General features: G+C 42.6%; 1 protein-coding gene across 2 annotated transcripts in view; it reads right to left on the reverse strand.

Annotated features, from left to right (window-relative positions):
- Nucleotides 1–23,300, reverse strand: part of LOC128700049 (uncharacterized) — a 108,750-nt gene that overhangs the window by 31,811 nt on the left and 53,639 nt on the right. For both annotated transcript variants that reach the window (XM_053792992.2, XM_070098798.1), the window contains exon 2: nucleotides 6,016–6,060. In XM_053792992.2, the coding sequence (XP_053648967.1) occupies nucleotides 6,016–6,060 (45 nt within the window). The remainder of the gene's footprint in view (nucleotides 1–6,015; nucleotides 6,061–23,300) is intronic.

A 23,300-nucleotide genomic window follows, 5' to 3' on the forward strand; every position in this document is an offset into this window, starting at 1 on the left:
GTGTTGTGAGGTGGAGGTGGTGCAGTGATGGAGTGTGAGGTGGTGCAGTGATGGAGCGTGAGGTGGAGGTGGTGCAGTGATGGAGCGTGAGGTGTTGTGAGGTGTTGCAGTGATGGAGTGTGAGGTGGAGGTGGTGCAGTGAAGGAGTGTGAGATGTTGTGAGGTGGAGGTGGTGCAGTGATGAAGTGTGAGGTGTTGTGAGGTGGTGCAGTGATGGAGTGTGAGGTGGAGGTGGTGCAGTGATGAAGTGTGAGGTGTTGTGAGGTGGTGCAGTGATGGAGTGTGAGGTGGAGGTGGTGCAGTGATGGAGCGTGTGGTGTTGTGAGGTGGTGCAGTGATGGAGTGTGAGGTGGAGGTGGTGCAGTGATGGAGTGTGAGGTGGAGGTGGTGCAGTGATGGAGTGTGAGGTGGAGGTGGTGCAGTGATGAAGTGTGAGGTGAAGGTGGTGCAGTGATGGAGTGTGAGGTGTTGTGAGGTGGTGCAGTGATGGAGTGTGAGGTGGAGGTGGTGCAGTGATGAAGTGTGAGGTGAAGGTGGTGCAGTGATGAAGTGTGAGGTGTTGTGAGGTGGTGCAGTGATGGAGTGTGAGGTGGAGGTGGTGCAGTGATGAAGTGTGAGGTGAAGGTGGTGCAGTGATGGAGTGTGAGGTGTTGTGAGGTGGTGCAGTGATGGAGTGTGAGGTGAAGGTGGTGCAGTGATGGAGTGTGAGGTGTTGTGAGGTGGTGCAGTGATGAAGTGTGAGGTGTTGTGAGGTGGTGCAGTGATGGAGTGTGAGGTGGAGGTGGTGCAGTGATGGAGTGTGAGGTGAAGGTGGTGCAGTGATGGAGTGTGAGGTGAAGGTGGTGCAGTGATGGAGTGTGAGGTGAAGGTGGTGCAGTGATGGGGTGTGAGGTGAAGGTGGTGCAGTGATGGAGTGTGAAGTGAAGGTGGTGCAGTGATGGAGTGTGAGGTGAAGGTGGTGCAGTGATGGAGTGTGAGGTGTTGTGAGGTGGTGCAGTGATGGTGTGTGAGGTGGAGGTGGTGCAGTGATGGGGTGTGAGGTGAAGGTGGTGCAGTGATGGTGTGTGAGGTGGAGGTGGTGCAGTGATGGAGTGTGAGGTGAAGGTGGTGCAGTGATGGGGTGTGAGGTGAAGGTGGTGCAGAGACGGGGTGTGAGGTGAAGGTGGTGCAGTGATGGGGTGTGAGGTGAAGGTGGTGCAGTGATGGGGTGTGAGGTGAAGGTGGTGCAGTGATGGAGTGTGAGGTGAAGGTGGTGCAGTGATGGGGTGTGAGGTGAAGGTGGTGCAGAGACGGGGTGTGAGGTGAAGGTGGTGCAGTGATGGGGTGTGAGGTGAAGGTGGTGCAGTGATGGGGTGTGAGGTGAAGGTGGTGCAGAGACGGGGTGTGAGGTGAAGGTGGTGCAGTGATGGGGTGTGAGGTGAAGGTGGTGCAGTGATGGGGTGTGAGGTGAAGGTGGTGCAGAGACGGGGTGTGGGGTGAAGGTTGTGCAGTAATGGGGTGTGAGGTGAAGGTGGTGCAGTAATGGGGTGTGAGGTGAAGGTGGCGCAGAGACGGGGTGTGAGGTGAAGGTGGTGCAGTGATGGGGTGTGAAGTGAAAGTGGTGCAGTGATGGGGTGTGAGGTGAAGGTGGTGCAGTAATGGGGTGTGAGGTGAAGGTGGCGCAGAGACGGGGTGTGAGGTGAAGGTGGTGCAGTGATGGAGTGTGAGGTGTTGTGAGGTGAAGGTGTTGCAGTGATGGGGTGTGAAGTGAAGATGGTGCAGTGATGGGTTGTGAAGTGAAGGTGGTGCAGTGATGGGGTGTGAGGTGAAGGTGGTGCAGTGATGGGGTGTGAGGTGAAGGTGGTGCAGAGACGGGGTGTGGGGTGAAGGTTGTGCAGTGATGGGGTGTGAAGTGAAGGTGGTGCAGTGATGGGGTGTGAGGTGAAGGTGGTGCAGTGATGGGGTGTGAGGTGAAGGTGGTGCAGTGATGGGGTGTGAGTTGAAGGTGGTGCAGTAATGGGGTGTGAGGTGAAGGTGGTGCAGTAATGGGGTGTGAGGTGAAGGTGGTGCAGAGACGGGGTGTGAGGTGAAGGTGGTGCAGTGATGGGGTGTGAAGTGAAAGTGGTGCAGTGATGGGGTGTGAGGTGAAGGTGGTGCAGTAATGGGGTGTGAGGTGAAGGTGGCGCAGAGACGGGGTGTGAGGTGAAGGTGGTGCAGAGACGGGGTGTGAGGTGAAGGTGGTGCAGTGATGGGGTGTGAAGTGAAGGTGGTGCAGTGATGGGGTATGAGGTGAAGGTGGTGCAGTAATGGGGTGTGAGGTGAAGGTGGCGCAGAGACGGGGTGTGAGGTGAAGGTGGTGCAGAGACGGGGTGTGAGGTGAAGGTGGTGCAGTGATGGGGTGTGAAGTGAAGGTGGTGCAGTGATGGGGTGTGAGGTGAAGGTGGTGCAGTGATGGGATGTGAGATGAAGGTGGTGCAGTGATGGGGTGTGAGGTGAAGGTGGTGCAGTGATGGGGTGTGAGGTGAAGGTGGTGCAGTGATGGGGTGTGAAGTGAAGGTGGTGCAGTGATGGGGTGTGAGGTGAAGGTCGTGCAGTGATGGGGTGTGAGGTGAAGGTGGTGCAGTGATGGGGTGTGAGGTGAAGGTGGTGCAGTGATGGGATGTGAGATGAAGGTGGTGCAGTGATGGGGTGTGAGGTGAAGGTGGTGCAGTGATGGGGTGTGAGGTGAAGGTGGTGCAGTGATGGGGTGTGAGGTGAAGGTGGTGCAGTGATGGGGTGTGAGGTGAAGGTGGCGCAGTGATGGGGTGTGAGGTGAAGGTGGTGCAGTGATGGGGTGTGAGGTGAAGGTCGTGCAGTGATGGGGTGTGAGGTGAAGGTGGTGCAGTGATGGGATGTGAGATGAAGGTGGTGCAGTGATGGGGTGTGAGGTGAAGGTGGTGCAGTGATGGGATGTGAGATGAAGGTGGTGCAGTGATGGGGTGTGAGGTGAAGGTGGTGCAGTGATGGGGTGTGAGGTGAAGGTGGTGCAGTGATGGGGTGTGAGGTGAAGGTGGTGCAGTGATGGGGTGTGAGGTGAAGGTGGTGCAGTGATGGGGTGTGAGGTGAAGGTGGTGCAGTGATGGGGTGTGAAGGTGGTGCAGTGATGGGGTGTGAGGTGATGGTGGTGCAGTGATGGGGTGTGAGGGTGGTGCAGTGATGGGGTGTGAGGTGAAGGTGGTGCAGTGATTGGGTGTGAAGGTGGTGCAGTGATGGGGTGTGAAGGTGGTGAAGTGATGGGGTGGGAGGGTGGTGCAGTGATGGGGTGTGAGGAGAAGGTGGTGCAGTGATGGGGTGTGAAGGTGTTGCAGTGATGGGGTGTGATGTGAAGGTGGTGCAGTGATGGGGTGTGAAGGTGGCGCAGTGATGGGGTGTGAAGGTGGTGCAGTGATGGGGTGTGAGGTGAAGGTGGTGCAGTGATGGGGTGTGAAGGTGGTGCAGTGATGGGGATGTGTGGTGTTGAGATGAACATAAGAACATAAGAAAGAAGGAACACTCAAGCAGGCCTGCTGACCCATACGGAGCAGGTCCGTGTCCCCCCCCCCCCGATAAGCCCAATGACCCACCCAGTCTGGCCACCTCCACTCAAGGAAGGAGCACAGCACCAGACCCAGCAGCACAAGCTAGTCAGGTGCAACTCACACCCACCCACACCCACTCATGTATTTATCTAACCTATTTTTAAAACTACACAACGTTTTAGCTTCAATAACTGTACTCGGGAGCTTGTTCCACTCATCCACAACTCTATTACCAAACCATTGCTTTCCTATATCCTTCCTGAATCTGAATTTTTCCAACTTGAAACCATTGCTACAAGTCCTGTCTTGGCTGGAAATTTTCAGCACGCTATTTACATCCCCTTTATTTATTCCTGTTTTCCATTTATACACCTCGATCATATCGCCACCAATTCTACGCCTTTCGCGAGAGTGCAGTTTCAGGGCCCTCAAACTATCCTCATAGGGAAGATTTCTGATACATGGGATCATCTTTGTCATCCTCCTCTGTACGTTTTCCAGAGCATTTATATCCATTCTGTAATACGGTGACCAGAACTGAGCAGCATAGTCTAAATGGGCCTAACCAAGGATATACAGTTGAAGAACAACCTGAGGACTTCTATTATTTATACTTCTAGATGTGAAGCCAAGAATTCTGTTAGCTTTATTGCGAACACTAATGCACTGTTGTCTTGGTTTTAGATTACTGCTAACCAGAACTCCTAAATCCTTTTTGCAATCAGTAGTATTAAGATCTACATTATGTGGTTTATATGTGGCATAGTTATTTTCCTGTCCAATATTTAGAACTTTGCATTTGTCTATATTAAACTGCATCTACCACTTCTCCGACCATTGCATCAGTCTATTCAAATCTTCCTGGAGTACTCTAGTGTCTTCATTAGAATGAATTGGTCAGTTCATGACCGCAATGAAAAGAAGGGGCGCCACGAGTACACTGAGAGACGAGACAACACAATAAGCGTTAGGGATCCAAGACTGTTCAACTGCCTCCCAGTATACATTAGGGGGATTACCAATAGACCTCTGGCTGCCTTCAAGAAGGCGCTGGACAGGCACCTAAAGTCAGTACCTGACCACCCGGGCTGTGGTTCGTACGTCAGTTTGCGTGCGGCCAGCAGTAACAGCCTGGTTGATCAGGCTCTGACGCACCACAAGGCCTGGTCTCAGACCGGGCCGCTGGGGCGTTGACCCCCGAAACCCTCTCCAGGTATACTCCAGGTAGGAGTAGTGGCTTGATTACATTCTTGAAGGGATCGAAACGTCTTCTGCCCAACGTTTCCTTCACGCAGTCTGAATCAACTGTAAATTGATCTAGACAAGGTACTGTGACCTGTGATGTTACTACACACCTCTTATTTGAAGCACAGATCAAGTGAATCACGTTGAAAGAAACAGGTTGAATGAGAGGTAGATTGAGTGTATCACGTTATGAGAGGTATATTGAGTGTATCACGTTATGAGAGGTAGATTGAGTGTATCACGTTATAAGAGGTATATTGAGTGTATCACGTTATGAGAGGTAGATTGAGTGTATCACGTTATGAGAGGTAGATTGAGTGTATTACGTTATGAGAGGCAGATTGAGTGTATCACGTTATGAGAGGTAGATTGAGTGTATTACGTTTTGAGATGTAGATTGAGTGTATCACGTTATGAGAGGTAGATTGAGTGTATCACGTTATGAGAGGTAGATTGAGTGCATCACGTTATGAGAGGCAGATTGAGTGTATCACGTTATGAGAGATTGAGTATATCACGTTATGAGAGGCAGATTGAGTGCATCACGTTATGAGAGGTAGATTGAGTGTATCACGTTATGAGAGGTAGATTGAGTGTATCACGTTATGAGAGGTAGATTGAGTGTATCACGTTATGAGAGGCAGATTGAGTGTATCACGTTATGAGAGGCAGATTGAGTGTATCACGTTATGAGAGATAGATTGAGTATATCACGTTATGAGAGGCAGATTGAGTGCATCACGTTATGAGAGGTAGATTGAGTGTATCACGTTATGAGAGGTAGATTGAGTGTATCACGTTATGAGAGGTAGATTGAGTGTATCACGTTATGATAGGTAGATTGAGTGTATCACGTTATGAGAGGTAGATTGAGTGTATCACGTTATGAGAGGTAGATTTAGTGTATCACGTTATGAGAGGCAGATTGAGTGTATCACGTTGTGAGAGGTAGATTGAGTGTATCACGTTATGAGAGGTAGATTGAGTGTATCACGTTATGAGAGGTAGATTGAGTGTATCACGTTATGAGAGGTAGATTGAGTGTATCACGTTATGAGAGGTAGATTGAGTGTATTACGTTATGAGAGGTAGATTGAGTGTATCACGTTATGAGAGGTAGATTGAGTGTATCACGTTATGAGAGGTAGACTGAGTGTATCACATGCAGAGAAACAGGTTGATCACGTTGACAGAGACAGGTTAAATATATCACGTTATTTGAGACAGGTCGTACCGCGTTGTCAAACTGTGGCTTCTTTTCATGATGCAACTCCTTGTCCTGCAAAGAAAGAGATTTCACACATTAATACAAAATACATAATAATATATACTTGTACTGAATCATTGTACGTACTTGTCTGCATCACTAGTACGTATATTCTCTGTATTTTAGATAAGTGTTTCTTTAATTTTGCTTCCTATTGGTTCTAGTGTAATAATAATGATGATCATATAAATAATAATTGTTATTATTATAGCAGCAGCAGCAGCAGCAGTAATACTAGCAGTAATATTCGTAGAGTATGGTTAATATTATTCTTCTGTAAATAATATAGCATAATCTTCTATTTTTCAAGAGCTCCACCATCTCTTGGGAAAATAATCTATACTTTAATACACACATCCACACACAAACATATACACACATAACCAGAGATACACACATGATCATATACACATATACATGCATAAGCACATATTCACATAAACATATACTCAAACACATAAGCATATACACCCATAAACACATAAGCACTTACACATAGACACACGTAAGCACATATGTAATTACATATACATAAACATATTCCTCTGGAGAAAGGACAGGGAAACTGAACTTGATGGCATTAATGGATAGGAAAATCCGGGAAAATATGATAATGACATACAAAATACTCAGAGGACTTGATAGGGTGAACAAGGATAGACTGTTCGAGAGGCGGAGCTTGGGAGCACAATAACACCGCTGGACGCTATAGACATTAATAAGTCATACGGATGTCAGGAAGAATTTTTTTCAGCTTTAGAGTGGTCAGAAAGTGGAATGACCTGGATGAGGCTAGCAGTGTGTATATCTTACAGGCAGCAAGGGCCAGGATCTGAGACTCGACCCTTATCCCCCCCTTCCCTGTAACCACAAATAGGTGACTGCAAATAAATACACACAAATATGTGAGCAATACCCAAATATGTGAGTATACACTAATACAATGACGTAATGAAAAGAAATGTCTGACAGTAAGTCTTGAGACAGGTCATGACGACCCTAGCTTAGCTCCTGCCTGTCTACGACCTGGTAATCACACACACACACACACACACACACACACACACACACACACACGCTGTCTCCTTCAAAACGGCCGCCTCATAAATCCTAATTAACAGGATAATAATTCACAAACAGAGTGGCCAGATATCGACAGAGGGCCCTTGGTAATGACAGTCATTAGCAGCAGCTCGTCCTGAAGAACGAGTTACCAGCGAGTGGACACAGTCTGAAATCTTATTGTTTCAGGCAGCGCACCAGAGTTAGTTTAAAAGAACCAATTAGGTTTCTGAACGGGAGAAAACGTTAAATTTTGTTGTCTTCCGTATGGTACCTAAGAGAACGAAGATCCTAGGTGCTGGAGTACGCAAAAGGGAAGCATAACATGTGTTGAGTTGCGTTAACTGAATGAAAGTAATTTGAAAAGCGAATATATACACTTTGGGGTGAATTTCTCTCAGCGTATATATACCGAGAATCTAGTTTAATCTCTATTTAAGATATTAAAGTATTCTTGTAGTGTAGTGAAAAGATTACGAGCAGCCTTAATGACCCTCGTGTAGTCGACAGGCTTTAAACTCCATTAATCAACTAACCAACCAATATGCAACAGGTTCTTTTGAATATTCACAGCAAGAAGTAAATATTTCCTTAACCTGCAGAAAGAGTTTCAAAAATGTTAGGAAAACAAGGTATTGAAGTCAGCCTTTGTGTATCTCATAAAGTTAGTGTTGATGCTCCATTCTCAGGCACTCTAATGAGGATAATGTAACAGCCTTAGGTGATGGATCATTACTTTACGACCCAGGTAACTGTAAATGTTTACACGCCGATATACATGGCCAATAATACAAGCCTAAATAATTCATGGCCAATAATACAAGCCTAAATAATTCATGATCAATAATACAAGCCTAAATAATTCATGGCCAATAATACAAGCCTAAATAATTCATGACCAATAATACAAGCCTAAATAATTCATGGCCAATAATACAAGCCTAAATAATTCATGGCCAATAATACAAGCCTAAATAATTCATGGCCAATAATACAAGCCTAAATAATTCATGGCCAATAATACAAGCCTAAATAATTCATGGCCAATAATACAAGCCTAAATAATTCATGGCCAATAATACGAACCTAAATAATTCATGACCTACAATACATTTCTCTATAATTCATGACCTACAATACATTTCTCTATAATTCATGACCTACAATACATTTCTCTATAAACATGACCTACAATACATTTCTCTATAATTCATGACCTACAATACATTTCTCTATAATTCATGACCTACAATACATGCCTTCATAATTCATGACCTACAATACATGCCTTCATAATTCATGACCTACAATACATGCCTTCATAATTCATGACCTACAATACATTTCTCTATAATTCATGACCTACAATACATGCCTTCATAATTCATGACCTACAATACATGCCTTCATAATTCATGACCTACAATATATGCCTTCATAATTCATGACCTACAGTACATTTCTCTATAATTCATGACCTACAATACATGCCTTCATAATTCATGACCTACAATACATGCCTTCATAATTCATGACCTACAATACATGCCTTCATAATTCATGACCTACAATACATGCCTTCATAATTCATGACCTACAATACATGCCTTCATAATTCATGACCTACAATACATGCCTTCATAATTCATGACCTACAATACATGCCTTCATAATTCATGACCTACAATACATGCCTTCATAATTCATGACCTACAATACATGCCTTCATAATTCATGACCTACAATACATGCCTTCATAATTCATGACCTACAATACATGCCTTCATAATTCATGACCTACAATACATGCCTTACATTTCCGAGGTTCTCTGGTATTTCCTATCTAACTGTTCTTACAGGAAGTGCTTCATCAGGCACTCATCAGGGTGCCTGGAACTCTCAGCAGGGGTGTCTGGCACTTACTAGGGGTGTCTAGCACTCATCAGAGTGCCTTGCACTCATCAGAGGTGCCTAGCACTCAGCAGGGGTGTCTGGCACTCAGAAGGGGTGCCTGGCACTCAGCAGCGGTGTCTGTCACTCAGCAGGGTGCCTGTCACTCAGCAGGAGTGTCTGGAAGTTATCAAGGGTGTCTGGCACTCAACAAGAAGTGTTTGGCACTTCTCAGGGGTATCTGGCACTCAGCAGGGGCGCCTGGCTCACAAGGGGCGCCTAGCACTCACCAGGGGTGTCTGGCACTCACCAGGAGTGTCTGGTACTTAACAGAAGTGTCTGACACTCACCAAGGGTGCCTAGCACTCAGTATGGGTGGCTGGCACTTAGCAGGGGTGCCTGGCGCTCACCAGGCGTGCTTGACACTCACCTGGGCTGTCTGGTGCTCACCAGGGGTGTCTGGCACTCACCACGGGTGTCTGGCACTCAGTAATGGTGTCTGGCACTCAGCAGGGGCGTCTGGCATTCAGCAGGGATATGTCACTCAGCAGGGGTATCTGTTTGGCACTCACCAGGGGTGTCTGACACTCAGCAGGAGCATATGGCACTCAGAAGGGGTGTCTGGCACTCACCAGGGGTGTATGGCACTCATCAAGGTTTGTCTGACACTCTTAAAACTAGGTATATTTATACACCATAGGGAGGTTAGCATGGGTCACACTGATGACATCTTTGAGGAGACTTGAGCTAGAGTTCGTCACGGTCACGCTAGCGGGAGATTAGACTCTAAAAACTTGCATTTGTAGTCACGGTAGTGACTATGCTAACCTCCCTGTGGTGTATAAATATACTTGGTCGGATGAATCTTATTGTAGCCATCTGGCCCAGTGGCTAACGCACTGTCCTGGAGGTTTACGATTCACTTGCCATGAGTTCTAACCCTACCCGTACCGTGTTTGTTTTCAATCTTGTCATTACGATTTCTTGAGTCATGATGTATCTTTAATTTTCCAACGAACTCGATAATTTCCATGTCGAACCCAATAATGGTTGTCAAAAAAAGTAATCTCTAAAGCCATCACAGAAAAAGGCTCCGGTTCTCAAGGTACACTGCTCGCCCAAATTCACTTTTTGCATTATCATATTTGACCTAAATAGAACCGGAATTCCAAGTACCGAATAATTTTTCGCAGCCGACAGTAGAATTTGAGACTGGCATCCAGCATGCCAGTGGACTACAGACAATGCCATGATCTCCAAGAAAGACAAGTTTAAGTTTCTCTCTTATGGAAAAAATTAAGACAAAAAATAGATCAGAGTAAAAAACACACATAAGCCATTCAAGAAAGTGGAAGAGGAATGTCAGTACTCTTAAGAGAAATGATGTCACAAAGTCTTACATTCAAGTATCAAAACGATGTTACTATCTGAACTACAAGGACTGTAATAGACCGGATATGATCCTTCATAACAAGAGATGCCAAGACATTGATGATACTCTTAAAGACAACTGTTTTCTCTCCATTGAAATATTACTGTTCACTAACAGCACATTTGAAGCAGGTTAAACTGAAGATCTGGAGAATGTATAAAGAACTATCGCTGTAACATATCAGTCATACATCTACATTTTTGGGAATGACTAAGACCCTTAAAGTATATTCCTTTAAACACACGGGGAAAAATGCATCGTAATTTATACCTGGATTGCTTTTAAGATACTAGATCCAAATCTGTACACTGAAATTTCTCCTTATGGGAACGGGAGGCTAGGCAGACCAACCAGAATTTCCCTAATGTTAAACAGATGTGCAACAAGTACGCTAAGAGATATTAACAAGTGTAGTTATAGACTTTTCAAATCCATCTCTCTATATATAAGATGAATCAAATCCTCGGCTGTCTGCACGAGGAAACAAGATCAGTTCCTCAGATCATTTCGGAATCAACAGGGCTGTGGTGCCTACATTAGACTACTTCAAACGCCAAAAGCTTGATGGATCACGATATCAACCAGGAGGCCTAATCTAGGACACAGCTGCAGGAGTAATCGCTCTAGAATAAACAAACGATATACAACAGATGCTATGATACACGCCCAAGCACTACAATCAATGCAGCAGTTTTTATGAGGCACACACTCTTATATGACGTACACACACACACACACACACACACACACACACACACACACTATAACGTACAGGTATGCAAAGACCCTCATACATGGTGTACACCTACGCACACAGCCTTCCAGTACGGCGCACAACCCTCCCCCCCACACACGATAAATCTCTTGGAGCAGAGAGTGGATATAGTAGCGACCAGTGAAGAAACAAGGCCAGGAGCTAGGATTTGATCTCTAAAACCACAAATAGTTGAGTACACAGACAAACACACACACACAGACACACACATAACTGCTGCAGCATACGGGCGCCTGGCAAACCTGAGAATAGCGTTCCGATACCTTAATAAGGAATCGTTCAAGACACTGTACGCTGTGTATGTTAGGCCCATACTGGAGTATGCAGCACCAGTCTGGAACCCACACCTGGTCAAGCACGTCAAGAAGTTAGAGAAAGTACAAAGGTTTGCAACAAGGCTAGTCCCAGAGCTCAAGGGAATGTCGTACGAGGAAAGGTTAAGGGAAATCGGACTGACGACACTGGAGGACAGAAGGGTCAGGGGAGACATGATAACGACATACAAGATACTGCGGGGAATAGACAAGGTGGACAGAGATAGGATGTTCCAGAGAGGGGACACAGGGACAAGGGGTCACAACTAGAAGCTGAAGACTCAGACGGGTCACAGGGACGTTAGGAAGTATTTCTTCAGTCATAGAGTTGTCAGCAAGTGGAATAGCCTAGCAAGTGAAGTAGTGGAGGCAGGAACCATACATAGTTTTAAGAAGATGTATGACAAAGCTCAGGAAGCAGAGAGAGAGAGGACCCAGTAGCGATCAGTGAAGAGTCGGGGCCAGGAGCTGAGTCTCGACCCCTGCAACCACAATTAGGTGAGTACACACACACACACACACACACACCACACACACACACACACACACACACACACACACACACACACACACACACACACCTTCTATAACATTACACACAGCTATACACACACCCTCACATATGAATCACCAGCTGTTTCTATTTTAAGGTTGGTGGGGTCACAGGTGGTGTTTTTAATTGTATTTTGGTATGGAGACAACGATAATATTAGCAAGGTCCCAGTAGCGGCACGCAGTTTTTATTATCTAATGGAGTTTAATGTTTGGGAAAAAATATCTGTGTGTGTTTGGTCTTGTGTTGCCTGTGATTATAATGCGCTAAGTCCAACTCCATTTTTGTCCAATCCAACTCCATTTTTGTCCAATCCAACTCCATTTTTGTCCATATCAACTCCATTTTTTGTCCGATCAGTTTGTGTGCGGCCAGTAGTAACAGCCTGGTTGATCAGACCCTGATCCACCACGAGGCCTGGTCTCAGACCGAGCCGCGGGGGCACTGACCCCCGAAACCCTCTCCAGGTATACTCCAGGAATATGTTATATTGATTATATCTGTTACCTTCAGTTATGTCTGTGAGGGTTGTTTAGTTATAACTTGCAGATGGGCCTAATTACATTTACCCTCAAATTTATATGTAAATTAAGTCTTCACACTTTCTTACTGATACTTTCCACTTGCTTATGTTTAAGATATTGGCGTAAATATGTTTTTGTTTTTTTATGATGTATATTATTTTATAATTTAAACACATGTGCAACACGTGGGTATCTTTACTGTGGAAATAATATTCTTCTTTCAATTGGACTGGTGAAGCTACTGTGTGGACGGGTATCCCAGCTCTTCTGAGTTGACTATTAAGTGACTCGAACCAGGGTTAGGACGGGTTTTCCTATTTGTCCTAACAAACAAAACACTACCAGCAGCAGCACTTCTCATTAAGGTGTCCTGTGGCTGATATGAGAAACTTGCTTTACTGTCCCTGACTAGAGTGCTGATAACTCTGATGTGATCGTGTTTCCGGTGTTTCTAGTGACCTAACTTCTAGCTCACTTAACCAGTGATATTCGAGGGTTTCGCTATAATTAAAACTTTGAACTTCAGAAACTGAAAAGTTTAACTTTGCGAAAAGATTTTTACGTATACAATACTCTTAAGAGTGACGAACATTTTAAGTTCTGAAAATAGTTCGTTACGTACACAGTTTACAATAATTTTGTGAGAGCACAAGCAAGGGTAAGTACACTGCTTGATTTGGTTCTGGCAAACAAGGAGACCCTTGGTAATAATCTGGAGATGACAAATGAGCCTAGCACGAGCCTACCCTGAGATCAACCAGGCTATTGTTGCCGTAGTTCTACAAAACCAGAAGAGCAAGGTCTCCTCTGGCACGTAGTAAAGATCCCTTTCTTCTCCATTCCGGCAGTACTTCTTATATCCGCTAATAAAGAGCTGAAGAACCTGGGTTCCACTCTTACGGCAAACCTCTCGACTTTCTCTGTCTCCTAGCATGCTAAAAAGTATGATGAATTGGTTAGGTTTAAAGCTTATCAACTGCACGAAGGCCATTAAGGCTGCATGTCACCTGTATACCTCCAGTCAGAAATACTTTTATCATTAAAATAGATATTATATTTTACGCTCAGTGTATGTATATACGCTGAGTTTGATTATGTATATATATATATATATATATATATATATATATATATATATATATATATATATATATATATATATATATATATATATATTTTATTTTTTTTATTATCACACTGGCCGATTCCCACCAAGGCAGGGTGGCCCGAAAAAGAAAAACTTTCACCATCATTCACTCCATCACTGTCTTGCCAGAAGGGTGCTTTACACTACAGGTTTTAAACTGCAACATTAACACCCCTCCTTCAGAGTGCAGGCACTGTACTTCCCATCTCCAGGACTCAAGTCCGGCCTGCCGGTTTCCCTGAACCCCTTCATAAATGTTACTTTGCTCACACTCCAATAGCACGTCAAGTATTAAAAACCATTTGTCTCCATTCACTCCTATCAAACACGCTCACGCATGCCTGCTGGAAGTCCAAGCCCCTCGCACACAAAACCTCCTTTACCCCCTCCCTCCAACCTTTCCTAGGCCGACCCCTACCCCGCCTTCCTTCCACTACAGACTGATACACTCTTGAAGTTATTCTGTTTCGCTCCATTCTCTCCACATGTCCGAACCACATCAACAACCCTTCCTCAGCCCTCTGGACAACAGTTTTGGTAATCCCGCACCTCCTCCTAACTTCCAAACTACGAATTCTCTGCATTATATTCACACCACACATTGCTCTCAGACATGACATCTCCACTGCCTCCAGCCTTCTCCTCGCTGCAACATTCATCACCCATGCTTCACACCCATATAAGAGCGTTGGTAAAACTATACTCTCATACATTCCCCTCTTTGCCTCCAAGGACAAAGTTCTTTGTCTCCACAGACTCCTAAGTGCACCACTCACCCTTTTCCCCTCATCAATTCTATGATTCACCTCATCTTTCATAGACCCATCCGCTGACACGTCCACTCCCAAATATCTGAATACATTCACCTCCTCCATACTCTCTCCCTCCAATCTGATATCCAATCTTTCATCACCTAATCTTTTTGTTATCCTCATAACCTTACTCTTTCCTGTATTCACTTTCAATTTCCTTCTTTTGCACACCCTACCAAATTCATCCACCAATCTCTGCAACTTCTCTTCAGAATCTCCCAAGAGCACAGTGTCATCAGCAAAGAGCAACTGTGACAACTCCCACTTTGTGTGATTCTTTATCTTTTAACTCCATATATATATATATATATATATATATATATATATATATATATATATATATATATATATATATATATATATATATATTTTATTTATTTTTTTATCACACTGGCCGATTCCCACCAAGGCAGGGTGGCCCGAAAAAGAAAAACTTTCACCATCATTCACTCCATCACTGTCTTGCCAGAAGGGTGCTTTACACTACATACCTTTCGAAGTATATATACAGAGAGAACTACACTTCTCGGTGTATCATATTATTGGTATAGAGTACCCACAAGTTGATGTCTAAGATACATGTGCAGCATTTGGGTATATTTAAGGAAGAAAAGTTCCGCCTGCACATTATTCTTCAGTCAAATACAAGTGACTGTATCGATGGAGACAGACGTAGAACGAGGAGTAGTTTTGAAGGGATCAGTCTCTCTGCCTTGGTAGGAGGTGGCGCAAGCGAGCCGTTTCGGTAATGATATTTAAGTGTTCCATATTTGCTTATTTCATTACCTTTCAGTGTATGTATTGAGAGATCTACACTTTTCATTGTATATACACTGAGAGATCTATCAGTATATATACAATGTATATACACTGATACACTGATATATGTACATATCTCTGTGTATACACACCGACAGATCTATCAATGTACATACACTAAGAGATATACGCTTCTCGGTGTATATAATACAATTATCAATATCTGGAACTTGGGTTAACGTAGTACAAAATATATATTTACGAAAGGGAACGCCATACTGCCGATGACAAGGCTTTTAATCCAACGAATTAGAACGATGCTACCTTTCATTGGATCAAACCAACGCTCTCCCCTCTCCAAGAGCTGAATGACCCCTAAGAGTTTAACGCTTCCAAATTAATATTATAATTTAATAATAAATCTCGTTTTCAGGGGGACTCATACCGTAAAATTATGAACATGCGACCGACCACAGCCAGCTTTTTTATTGGCCTTATCTGTACGTAACAAATTGCAGTAATTAACTCAGTAACGGAATTCTAATTAGCAGGATTATGTTTTCAATTTTACAAGACCAATTAATCAACAATATGTCATCGGGACAGGAATTTTAAGATCTGCAAATTATTATTATTATTATTATTATTATTATTATTATTATTATTATTATTATTATTTGGGGTATTATAATAGTTTTTATTAGTAGTGGTATTATTATTAATTGTATTATTAAAATTATTATTATTATTATTAATAGCAATAGTAGTGGTAGTAGAATTGATTGTTGAAGCAGCTGTATTATTATTATTATTTTATTATTGTTATTATTATTTTTATTATTGTTATTTCTGCTATTATTATATTCATTTGGGTATGGTTAGATTCACTGGAAGAATACCGATTTTTATGTGTTTGACTGAATGAAAGGTTGTTTTGTTCCTTCTTAAATTACGACCTATCTCTGGCCAGTCTCTGTGATTTCGTTTTAATTACGACCTACCAATCTCCAGTCTCTGTGATTTGGATCATACTGGCGAGACGGGTGGTAATTTCAGAACTAATTTAACAGAGGACAGTCAGTCAGCTACACACAAGGAAGATCTGCAATATTACAACACGTCGAATCCTACACTCACACTATCATCTGGGAAGGTGGTCATATTACCTACAAAACTGGAAAATTACTAGATGCAGCATCAATTAACAATCTACAAAACTAATATTTCATGAGGACAACTAAACCCAGAGGTAACAGACAACTTTGTATTAGGAAATGACATGTTTATCTGGGAATTCAAGAACCATCAAACTGACACTATAAGACTCTGCTTCATATATGTTGATCTGACCTTTCACGAGACACCACCATGTAACATATCCCTTTTTTTAGTTTTGTATTCTGCTGAAGAAGACCCCAGAATGAAGTCGAAATATACAAAACAAGTTTTTTTTCTCTGTCTCCGTGTGAGTTAATTTCCGTAACGCAGAGAGAGGACGCATCATTCAGTGGAAATTTTTTATTTATTATTTATTGTCACACTGGCCGATTCCCACCAAGGCAGGGTGGCCCGAAAAAGAAAAACTTTCACCATCATTCACTCCATCACTGTCTTGCCAGAAGGGTGCTTTACACTACAGTTTTTAAACTGCAACATTAACACCCCTCCTTCAGAGTGCAGGCACTGTACTTCCCATCTCCAGGACTCAAGTCCGGCCTGCCGGTTTCCCTGAATCCCTTCATAAATGTTACTTTGCTCACACTCCAACAGCACGTCAAGTATTAAAAACCATTTGTCTCCATTCACTCCTATCAAACACGCTCACGCATGCCTGCTGGAAGTCCAAGCCCCTAGCACACAAAACCTCCTTTACCCCCTCCCTCCAACCTTTCCTAGGCCGACCCCTACCCAGCCTTCCTTCCACTACAGACTGATACACTCTTGAAGTCATTCTGTTTCGCTCCATTCTCTCTACATGTCCGAACCACCTCAACAACCCTTCCTCAGCCCTCTGGACAACAGTTTTGGTAATCCCGCACCTCCTCCTAACTTCCAAACTACGAATTCTCTGCATTATATTCACACCACACATTGCCCTCAGACATGACATCTCCACAGCCTTCTCCTCGCTGCAACATACATCACCCATGCTTCACACCCATATAAGAGCGTTGGTAAAACTATACTCTCATACATTCCCCTCTTTGCCTCCAAGGACAAAGTTCTTTGTCTCCACAGACTCCTAAGTGCACCACTCACCCTTTTCCCCTCATCAATTCTATGATTCACCTCATCTTTCATAGACCCATCCGCTGACACGTCCACTCCCAAATATCTGAATACATTCACCTCCTCCATACTCTCTCCCTCCAATCTGATATCCAATCTTTCATCACCTAATCTTTTTGTTATCCTCATAACCTTACTCTTTCCTGTATTCACTTTTAATTTTCTTCTTTTGCATACCCTACCAAATTCATCCACCAATCTCTGCAACTTCTCTCCAGAATCTCCCAAGAGCACAGTGTCATCAGCAAAGAGCAACTGTGACAACTCCCACTTTATGTGTGATTCTTTATCTTTTAACTCCACGCCTCTTGCCAAGACCCTCGCATTTACTTCTCTTACAACCCCATCTATAAATATATTAAACAACCACGGTGATATCACACATCCTTGTCTAAGGCCTACTTTTACTGGGAAATAATTTCCCTCTTTCCTACATACTCTAACTTGAGCCTCACTATCCTCGTAAAAACTCTTCACTGCTTTCAGTAACCTACCTCCTACACCATACACCTGCATACATCTGCCACATTGCTCCCCTATCCACCCTGTCATACGCCTTTTCCAAATCCATAAATGCCACAAAGACCTCTTTAGCCTTATCTAAATACTGTTCACTTATGTGTTTCACTGTAAACACCTGGTCCACACACCCCCTACCTTTCCTAAAGCCTCCTTGTTCATCTGCTATCCTATTCTCCGTCTTACTCTTAATTCTTTCAATAATAACTCTAACATACACTTTACCAGGTATACTCAGCAAACTTATCCCCCTATAATTTTTGCACACTCTTTTGTCCCCTTTGCCTTTATACAAAGGAACTATGCATGCTCTCTGCCAATCCCTAGGTACCTTACCTTCTTCCATACATTTATTAAATAATTGCACCAACCACTCCAAAACTATATCCCCACCTGCTTTTAACATTTCTATCTTTATCCCATCAATCCCGGCTGCCTTACCCCCTTTCATTTTACCTACTGCCTCACGAACTTCCCCCACACTCACAACTGGCTCTTCCTCACTCCTACAAGATGTTATTCCTCCATGCCCTATACACGAAATCACAGCTTCCCTATCTTCATCAACATTTAACAATTCCTCAAAATATTCCCTCCATCTTCCCAATACCTCTAACTCTCCATTTAATAACTCTCCTCTCCTATTTTTAACTGACAAATTCATTTGTTCTCTAGGCTTCCTTAACTCGTTAATCTCACTCCAAAACTTTTTCTTATTTTCAAAAAAAATTGTTGATAACATCTCACCCACTCTCTCATTTGCTCTCTTTTTACATTGCTTCACCACTCTCTTAACCTCTCTCTTTTTCTCCATATACTCTTCCCTCCTTGCATCACTTCTACTTTGTAAAAACTTCTCATATGCTAACTTTTTCTCCCTTACTACTCTCTTTACATCATCATTCCACCAATCGCTCCTCTTCCCTCCCGCACCCACCTTCCTGTAACCACAAACTTCTGCTGAACACTCCAACACTACATTTTTAAACCTACCCCATACCTCTTCAGTGGAAATATCTTTCTTAAATTGTGAAATATTTTTGATAAGGATAATGTGAATGTTGTGGTCGTACGCATTTTTCGGATGGTAAACGTTGTCAATGTCTTAATGAGAAAAATCAATTTTATTTAGTATTATACTCAGAGAAATTAAAGATTTATAATGGAAACGTTAATGACAGAGACGGTTATCAAGGGATTTATTCAGTTATTGAAACACGAATCACACGATTTGCTGGTGTGTGTATATACATATATATATATATATATATATATATATATATATATATATATATATATATATATATATATATATATATATAAAACAACCAGGGGAAGTTGAGTGACAGCTCTAGGCCTTTCGTGTTATAATCAACAGATCATCAAGAGCTTGCAGTGTTGCAGAAACGAATAGGACTTCCCAGCAAATACGTTCAGAGGAAGCGTCTTCGCTTGAATGTAAAAAGCTCCTGATGATGTGTTGATTGCTGTTTATATGCAGTAGTTGATTACAGTTTACATCTTGTCATAGGTTGGAGCTCTATGCTTGAGAACTTTCATATTATTCCTTTGGTCCTGGATCTTTGTGTTTATCATGAACGTAATATTATTCTTGTTTACCAGGTCGGAGAGACTCTCCACACAGATGTTGCTGGATTTGCAATTATGTATTTAACCCATTTACTCCCTTTACTTGGTTATAGTCTTGTGATTTAGTTTAGTGTGTTTATATGTACACACAATATCAGAGTATGTAGGAACTTATACATCAATAGGTACAGTTACACATCGGGGCGAGACGTTTATAGATATAGATACCATTAGCTCCGATTAACCTAGCAGCAGTTATATACGTATTAGGTAAATGTCGCATCAAACGATAGAACTACTACAAAGGAGCACCATGGAAGCTAGCAACACTTTCTTTTAACTACTTCAGGGTTACTAATTTGAATGGAGTCTAATCTGAGGAATATATTCAGTGTGAGGACGGAGAATGAGTAAAACACGCCAGTGCAGGTCATAATAGTGAACTCTCTAAGAGAAATTTACACATAAATACACACACAAAAAGCATCACAGTGATTGTAAAATCATTAGAAACTGCAGCTTGATCCTCGGCTAGTTAGATAAGCCGTCTTTGATCTTCGTACCAGAGTGCCATCCTTTTATATGCATGTATATGTTATCTATCTATCTATCTATATATATATATATATATATATATATATATATATATATATATATATATATATATATATATATATATATATATATATATATGAAAGAATAGCCTTAGAGTGCTTTTATCCAAAATTTGAGTATCACTTCTCAGCTTACTGAGTGGCGGTCTGCGACTGCTCTAATTTTACCTGAACACCTTACAAACTGTGATATTTCTGGTTCCTGTTTAATTCAGAACTTCTGAGATACAGCAACAGACATGAATCTCAGTTATTTCAAACTCTGTCCATTTTTATATGGTCTCTTTGCTTGCCAACTTCTGACTATTTTACTACAACAAACCACGGAACGGGTGAGGTTTGAACCCAGGCACTCGTGTTATTACGATTTCGTGAGTACATCAACAAATTTGACTGCACTCAAACGACCCTTCAAGGAAGGTTCCTTGACGCTGGTGAGGGGCTCTTGATCTAGGGAATTGGATCTGTGCTCCAGGTTCCTGAATTAAGCCTTAATACCTTCCACATCCCTTACCCCACAGACGCTGTATAATCCTACGGGTTTAGCACTTCCCCCTTGATTAAAATCATAATGCACTCAAGCGAAACTTAATAGGTAGTATCCTGGCCCTAAAATGCACCAACCATTAAATACTGAAACCTTTCAGAAGAAGCAGCCTGAAATTTATTTAGCGCGATTTAACGTGACTACAAAATATCACAATAATTTGCACATGAAGTGGTCACATCTGCACCGACACATCTGAATTTCACTCTCCGCCATCGTCTCATTTTTTGGACACCTTTTTCGAATGTTTGAAGCTAAGGCATTGTGGGTTATCGAAGTTATCCATGGATGTTAGGGACAAGTTCAATTACGTTGGTCATGGAGCATGTAAAGATTCCAGGTGTTTCAAAAATGTGGTCCTCATTACCTTGCACAAGTCTTGAAAAATTTAAGCCGATTGGATGAGGCGTTCTTGAATCATGAGCCAAGTAAATTAAAAAAACTGGAGAAAGACACACAAAAAAAAGGGGAAAAAAAAGAAAATTCAGGCAACCTCATAAAGGTCCCCTTTTTGAGATACCTAAAAATTCAGGCACCTACTTAAAGGTCCCTCTTTGAGGATACCTAATAATAACAGAACATTATTACAAGATATCTCCAGGAGTGAGACTTAATACCTAGAGATTAGGAAGCTAAGTTTGAACCCTGGGAGGTGGGGATTAGGAAGCTGAAATCGAACCTGGGATGCGGGGTTTCGGAAGCTAAGTTTCAACCCAGGGATGTAAGGATTTGGAAGCTGACTTTGAACCCAGGGATGTAAGGATTTGGAAGCTGACTTTGAACCCAGGGATGTAAGGATTTCGAAGCTACCTTTGAACCCAGGGATGTAAGGATTTAGAAACTACCTTTGAACCTTGGGATGTAAGGATTTAGAAGCTGACTTTGAACCCAGGTATGTAAGGATTTAGAAGCTACCTTTGAACCCAGGAATGTGAGGATTTAGAAGCTACCTTTGAACCCAGGGATGTAAGGATTTAGAAGCTACCTTTGAACCCTGGGATGTAAGGATTTAGAAGCTTACTTTGAACCCAGGGATGTAAGGATTTAGAAGCTGACTTTGAACCCAGGGATGTAAGGATTTAGAAGATGACTTTGAACCCAGGGATGTAAGGATTTAGAAGCTGACTTTGAACCCAGGGATGTGGGGATTACTTCATCCCCATACAGTATTCTCCCTCCCCGAAGGTAATAGTTATTATATTACGTTAATAGCAGGATTTTCTGAATTCTATTGTTATTGGGTAACGGCTGTTATTTGGAAATGAAACCGATATTCTGAGCACGTTCAATACGGTAGATTACCCAGAGGAAATAGACCATTTGATGGGTGCAGATGCGATGACCTGCTGATAACTCATTTTTGAGGGAGATCATACTCTAGGATGATAACTTTAGCATTTCTACAATTGCTTCCTTAGGTATGATAACCTGTTGAGAATGATAACTTGCTGAAGTCCTTCAGTGAGATAACATGCTAATCATGATAAACTTTTGAGTTTCAGTACGATAACTAATAACCTTTCGAACACAAAAGCTTAATTTCTTAGGTAAGATAATTTATAGATTTTACGATAACCTTTTAAACACGATAACCTGTGTGTTTGGTATCAAGACAAGATGGATTAATCCTACGAGTGTATAAATATGATAACACATGTCCAACCGTAGGAATCTATAATGAGCATTCGATCCTCGTGTGCGACACATATCATCGTAAAATTTATTGTTATTATATGTATCCTCATTGTTCTGTAGAAAAGACTCAAAATTCATTGTATTTTAGCCTTCATAAATTGTTATATTCATCACACACACACACACACACACACACACACACACACACACACACACACACACACACATAACTGCTGCAGCATATGGGCGCCTGGCAAACCTGAGAACAGCATTCCGACACCTTAATAAGGAATCATTCAAGACACTGTACACCGTGTATGTCAGGCCCATACTGGAGTATGCAGCACCTGTTTGGAACCCGCACTTGATAAAGCACGTCAAGAAACTAGAGAAAGTACAAAGGTTTGCGACAAGGTTAGTTCCAGAGCTAAGGGGAATGTCCTATGAAGAAAGATTAAGGGAAATCGGCCTGACGACACTGGAGGACAGGAGGGTCAGGGGAGACATGATAACGACATATAAAATACTGCGTGGAATAGACAAGGTGGACAAGGACAGGATGTTCCAGGGAGGGGACACAGAAACAAGAGGCCACAATTGGAAGTTGAAGACACAAATGAGTCAGAGAGATAGTAGGAAGTATTTCTTCAGTCATAGAGTTGTAAGGCAGTGGAATAGCCTAGAAAATGACGTAGTGGAGGCAGGAACCATACACAGTTTTAAGACGAGGTTTGATAAAGCTCATGGAGCGGGGAGAGAGAGGGTCTAGTAGCAACCGGTGAAGAGGCGG

The sequence above is a fragment of the Cherax quadricarinatus genome, chromosome 64, assembly GCF_038502225.1.
Source record: "Cherax quadricarinatus isolate ZL_2023a chromosome 64, ASM3850222v1, whole genome shotgun sequence".
In the NCBI taxonomy this organism is placed as follows: Eukaryota; Metazoa; Arthropoda; class Malacostraca; order Decapoda; family Parastacidae; genus Cherax; species Cherax quadricarinatus.